General features: G+C 27.3%; 1 protein-coding gene across 1 annotated transcript; it reads left to right on the top strand.

Moving 5' to 3' along the window:
* On the top strand, window positions 1–2,939 carry LOC106767967 (carboxylesterase 1-like). Its single transcript, XM_014652936.2, has 2 exons — window positions 1–760; window positions 2,363–2,939. Exons 1-2 carry the CDS (start codon window positions 181–183, stop codon window positions 2,821–2,823), a joined length of 1,041 nt encoding a protein of 346 aa, XP_014508422.1. The 5' UTR covers window positions 1–180; the 3' UTR covers window positions 2,824–2,939.
* The last annotated feature ends 3,751 nt before the right edge of the window (window positions 2,940–6,690 follow it).

The following is a 6,690-nucleotide window of genomic DNA, read 5'->3' as shown; positions in this document are numbered from 1 at the left end:
ACATCTTTAATAAATGCATTTAAGATGGTTCTTATGCTCTAGTGGTCCATACATGAATATTAAAAAACAGAATAATTATTTTCCTTTTCAAGTTCTTAGTTCATACATAAACGATCTCTTACCATTAAAGAACACTGTAATAGCAAATAAAACAACAAAAGTTTCTCCATTTCCTCCGCCATGTCGAACGAAACCATTGACCCCCGTCTCCAAATCCGCCCCAACCCCGACGGCAGCTTCACCATGTCCAACGAAACCATTGACCCCTACCACCGTCTCCAAATCCAGCCCAACCCCGACGGCACCTTCACTCGTCTCAACGGTCTCGCAATTCCACACACTGCACCCTCTTCAGATCCCTCTCTTCCCATTCCAGTTCTCACCAAAGACATCACCATCAACCCACACAACCACACATGGCTGCGCTTATTCCTACCACGAACGTTACTCTCCTCTTCCAACCCCAACAAGCTTCCTCTCATCCTTTTCTTTCACGGAAGCGGATTCGTGCTGCTCAGTGCAGCTTCCTCCGTGTTTCATGATTTCTGCGTCCAAATCGCCGATTCTGCTCAGGCCATTGTGGCCTCCGTCGAATACCGTCTCGCGCCGGAGCACCGACTTCCGGCGGCCTACGACGATGGCGCCGAAGCGCTGCGGTGGATCGGAAACTGCGAAGATGAGTGGTTGAATCAGTACGCTGATTATTCAAAGTGTTATCTTATGGGAAATAGTGCTGGGGCAACTATCGCTTACCAGACAGGTCAGTCTCCTTCTACTTCCTCTCTGTTTTAAATTCTTTTAAATTTATAAATAATTTAAACTTTAATTAGTTTTTTATTTTATTTTTCATACCAAGTTAATAAACTAAAGATGATGTAAAACAATCTTAATTAATGAAATTGAATAATTTTTATTTTTAATAAAGTAAGTTTGCTAATAAAAATTTAATTGCAAGTTTTTAATTTATTAGATTAAAAATAGAAGGAGAAAACTTTATTATTTTTAAAATTAGAATTCTTCTAGGCAATTTTTTATTATTGTAGTATTATATGAAAAAATTTAATTTATTTTTAAAATTAGAAATAAAATTATTTATTTTTCATAATTAAAATAAAAAATTTCTTTTTTTTAAATCAAATTTAACTTTACATTAAAAAAAGTAAAAAAAAAATCTTATAATTATATTTTAATAATATAATTAGAGTTGATTTAAAAATAAAAAAATATTTAATAAAAATGTAACTTTTAATAAAAATTAAATTTGATATCAATTTGTGAAAAGAAAAATGAAATTAAATTGAACAAAATTAAACTACATTGAATAAAAAAAAAATTAAGATTGAATTGATTAGAAGACATTCATTTATGACTCTAATATTAACATCTGCCGTTAAAATTTGACACGTAGAATTGATATCGTTATATCAAACTATTTATTTTATACGTGTTAAACTTTCTTTAGATTTAAAAATTAAAAAATGAATAAAAAACATACACATGTTATATATTATTCATCTTCGATTAACTATTTAGAAAAAATCATAAAAAATCAAACTAATTATAAATTATAAAATTTAAAATTACATTAAACACTAAAAAAATAAATCTCACATTATCAAACATAATGAAACAAAAAGAGAAAAATAAAAAATAAAATTAGTATTAAACAAAAATAAAAAATAAAAGTAGTAGTATTAAGTCTTTAAGAAGTGTTTTTAATTTTTAAATTATGATTGATGTGACAAATAATCTAATTAAAAGAGCTATTTTCTTAAAAAATAAAAGTCAAGGTTTCCATTTTTCTTTATTAAATAAACACTTATAATTAGTGTTTAGAATGAAACAGAATTCCTTCCAAAGAAACTCTATGGAGAAAATGTAAACCGTATATATTTTATGATACTTAAAATTATGAACTAAAAATAGTAATATGTTCGTTTAAACACTTGGATAAGAAGCTTTTGTAATCTAATATTTTTTTTTTTGTCTGAAAGTTAGTTTTTCAAATTACCCATAACTAACCAACAAAAGGGTATTTTAAACAATTTTTTATATACATTTTACATTTATTATTTTATTCTTTGATATTTTTTTTCTTTTATAAATATAAAAAAAAGTTAATTTTTTGTTATGACCAAAATATTTCTAAAAGTCAATGTTAAAGTGATGTTAAGAAAACGTTTTTTCTAAACAGAAACGTCTGATAAAAGACAAGCTTTATTAATTTTCTACAATAAATAGTTTTAAAAGAATAATTATTACAATCGACTCAAAGTTAGTTGAAAAAAGTTGAGAGAGAAAGAAATATCCATAAATAAACGTTGAACTTGAAAATTTGTTTCATGAAATTGTTTCCTTGCAGGTCTACGTGCAGTTGAAGAGGTGAACGATCTTGATCGAGTGAAGATCCAAGGGTTGATATTGCGTCAACCATTCTTCGGTGGAGTGCAGAGGACAGAATCGGAGTTAAGGCTTGAGAATAACCCACTCATTCCTCTGAGTGTTACGGATTCGATGTGGGAGTTGGCACTGCCAACTGGTGCTGATCGTGACCATGAATATTGCAGTGTAAGGGCTGGAAATGGGGTTGAGAAATTTGAGAAGATGAGGGAGCTTGGTTGGAGGGTGCTGGTGAGTGGCAACAATGGTGACCCATTGGTGGATCGTGATAAGGAGTTGGTGCAATTGATGGAAGAAAAAGGGGTGAAAGTGGTGAAGGATTTTCAAGAAGAAGGCTGTCATGGAGTTGAACTCTTTGACCCATTGAAAGCAAACCAATTCATTGATTTGGTTAAACAATTCATTAATCCAATCTGTGTTTAGGGCTAAATTATAATCATGTTCTTGTCTACAAAACACAATTTACCATGTTACGATCATAGTTGTTTCAACCTTCTATAATAAAAACATGAGAAAAATATGTTTTTCTCCTTTTAAGTATTGAGTAAAATTAAAAATAGTTTATGATTGAAGTTTTTTATTTTGTTTTGTATTTTTAAAAATATTGGTTTTCATTATTATTGTACTGGATGGTCGTCCGACTATGTTACGAGAGTCCGACTATGTTACGAGAGAGGAACGTCCGACCCTGTGTGCTTTAACCTTTAAATTCGAACCAGACGCAAACGAACTTCATTTAGCCATTAACAAGTAGAGGTTGAACATGCAGTTTCTATAGCAAAGTATTTTTTAAGAGACACTAAAAATTAAGGTTAAAGATAAGTATCAATTAGTATAATAGATTAAGATTGGACTGGTGATTAGGATTTTATTAGTCTTAGACTTATCTTAGAAAATATAAATAAAGGTTAAAGGTTATCTCAGAAAATGTAAATAAAGGTTAAAGATAAAAACTAAATAAGAGTATTTATTGAGAATTTAAATCCGTTCAGACTTAAACATTAAAGTATTTTTGGTAAATATCTCATACCCATTTGAAGGAAAACATGATCTAAGAACAGATACAATTATTGGTATGGTTAAATAAAATTAAAAATAGTTCATTATTCAAACTTTTATTTTATTTTGTATTTTTAAAAATATTAGTTTTGATTATTATTTTCAATGACTTAAAAGTTTATGTTATTTGAGAAATAGACATGTCACGTATTATTTAACTTTTTATAAAATAAAAGCATAGTCAAAGCTTTTCACGATCAAATAAAAAAATTAGAAAAAGTTGAAAGATCTAAGGTGCAGACAGTCATTTCGAGGTGTACTTAAAGGAAGGGGTTAAGTACAACCACAATCGATGTAAGCTAGTAACGTATAGCAGATATATTCATTAAAAAAGAAAATAAAAAATAAAAAAGATAATAAAAAATAAAAAAGATAACATTAAATGAATGTAAAAATTTATTTGTATTAAAATATATTTTTTAATGATAAAACAGACTTACCTCTTAAGAGCAACTTTCCTAATTTTGATACTATAATATGGTGTTGTTTTTACCTCTTCGTCACTATTCTGTTTTTGAATTTTTGTTTCGCATTAATTCCTTGCTCCCTTTATATAGTAATGGTTTTTACTTTTTTTTTTTTAATTAATTCTGAAAAACTTAAGTTAAGCTGACACAAAAAATTTATTTTATAAAAAAAAAAGGGCACATGGCATGCCATTTGCCACCTAATATAAACTTTAATACCATTGACTAAATAATTTTAAAAATACAGAAATCCATATTGTATAAAATTTTGACCAAGAATTATTTTTAATTTTATTTAATACTTCATGAAAAAAAAAAAAACATATTTTTCACTATATATATTGAGATCTCTTAAACATCTTAGTAATTGCTCTGATAGATAAGTTTTCTCTTTTACAATTTTTTTGGAGTTGTTTAAACTTCTCCTCCAAACACTTTTTAAGATAAATAAATTAAATCTAAATATATTAACATTAATTTTGATAAACCTCTAATCAAATAATAGTACAACCTTAAGAATCAATGAGTTGTTTTGAAAGTTGAGCAACTATAAATTATAAATTGGATACAACTTTTTTACCACCTCATTATTCTTAACTGTTTAAATTGAATTTATTTCTACATCCACTTACTATGATATTCTTGTTTAGACCAATTGAATTTTTTGAAAAATATAATAGGGAAATTTGTTTTGGAGAAAAACAAAACAAGATTCAGTTCATACCTCTCTTCATTTTTATTGATCATTTGAATAATAAAGTAGTTAAAGTAAGCAATATCTCAATTCTCCTTACCAAGCCTTTAGATAGATATAATGCAAGATATTGCACCCTTACATGACAATAAATGAGTTCAGGAGGCTGAGAGCTAGACACCAATTGTGGAGAACCACTTTTGCAAGCTTTTTTCCTTTCTTTCCATGGTCTTCTTTTATTTTGCAAGCTTTAATATTCATACACTCATACACTTTTATTTTGCATATATCAAAGAAGGATTATAGAAAGATTCATCAATCAATATGTTCATAGTTAACAATCCATTATAAAATTAGACAGATTAGTCTATACATCATAAGTAATCAATCCCAAATTGATTCATAACTAACCACCAGAAATCATAAGTAATCATAACTAACCACAAGAAATCAATCCCATATTAATTCATATAAGTCATCGAAAACCACATTTTACGTTTCTTTTTCATATAACATAAAAGAGAGTATATGTATCAAAATTTCCAGAATTCATAGGCACCATTACAATCACATAGCAACACGATACAAAAATCAAAAGCAATTTAACTCTCCATACAATTCAAAAATATAGGTAGCCTCTTCAAAGAGTAATTTAGAAATAAAATGGTATTTTCTTCTTCATTATTGTTATTAATACTATTATTATAATATATAATAGATGTTGAATATACTTTTTATAACATTTATTCTTTCATCATAAAAGAAGATTGTTCTCTCGTTAGAGACAATAACAATGCATATGATATGGTACTTGATACTCTTCTATTGATGAGAAAATTATTAAAAACTATACAAATCAGAAAGAGACATTAAATATTGGATCCGTTAAATATTTTCATTTCTTTTTATAAAATAAATCAAGAGTATAACTTTTGTTTAAAATAAATCAAGAGTAACACAAAATTCACTATTGTACCACTGAAACATTGTCACTGTCATAGCTATTAATATTAATATATGCTTAAACCATAATCTTTGTATTATAATTTTTGTTTTAATAAAATGTATTTTGTTAGAGAAAATAAAATTAGAGTTCATTATAGAAGAGTTAGAATTTAATTATATTAGGATTATATTGAGAAAAACTATTACAATTATGATTATTAACTCGAATCATGTTCAAAAAACGTATGTTAGAACACTCAATATTAAACGATGACATTATCTAACATAAAGAAATACAGGACCATCTAGTAGATAATATAACAATATAAAAAATTACTTAAACCGTCTATGTTATAAATGAGTCATTTATGACATTTTGATGCAACATTTTAACAATTTCATGTTATTCATAAATTCTATATATAAACATCGACTCTATATATGTTAATGTCGAATGCAATGTATTGTCTTATTTATATATAGAAGATTCTATTGTTAATACAAGTTTTCTTTCAATTATTTTTGTTGTATTATTTTTATCATTGTTCTTTCGAATTCAATAAGTATTTTTTATTTAAAAAAGCTCTTAAGTGTTCTTTCAATATGCTTTTAATTATTAAATTCAACAACAAAAAGTTATTTTTTAATATTAACAGAAAATGTATTTTGAAAATAAAACTAATTTTTATTATGATTAAACATGAAAATTTTGTGTAATACTTTTAAAAAATGTCATCAAATTTGAATTTTCTTGTAATGTCTGTATCTCGTAAAGTCTATTTTTCTCTTTCCTCGTGACTTATGAATACGAAGAATTATTATACTTTGGCAGAAATTCACTATTATAAATACGTCGGCAGAAAGACTACCAATGTTATTACAATCTCATACAAAGAAAGAAGAAAAACAACGCTCCGAATAGAAGAAAACGCTCTAGCAACGTTACTACAATCCCATACAAAGAAAGAAGAAAAGCAACGCTCCGAATAGAAGAAAACGCTCGTTATGGCAGAAACTCACTACATACCAGTAATCGACATTACAAGAAACTCACTGGATTCAGAAACTGTTTACAAGAAACTTATTCTTCGAGTAAGTTGGTTTTTTCTTCTTTATCATTGTTTC

Source organism: Vigna radiata, chromosome 1, assembly GCF_000741045.1.
Source record: "Vigna radiata var. radiata cultivar VC1973A chromosome 1, Vradiata_ver6, whole genome shotgun sequence".
Classification (NCBI taxonomy): Eukaryota; Viridiplantae; Streptophyta; class Magnoliopsida; order Fabales; family Fabaceae; genus Vigna; species Vigna radiata.
Note: the sequence above shows the minus strand (reverse complement) of the source record. Positions and strands in the feature narration are given on the sequence as shown.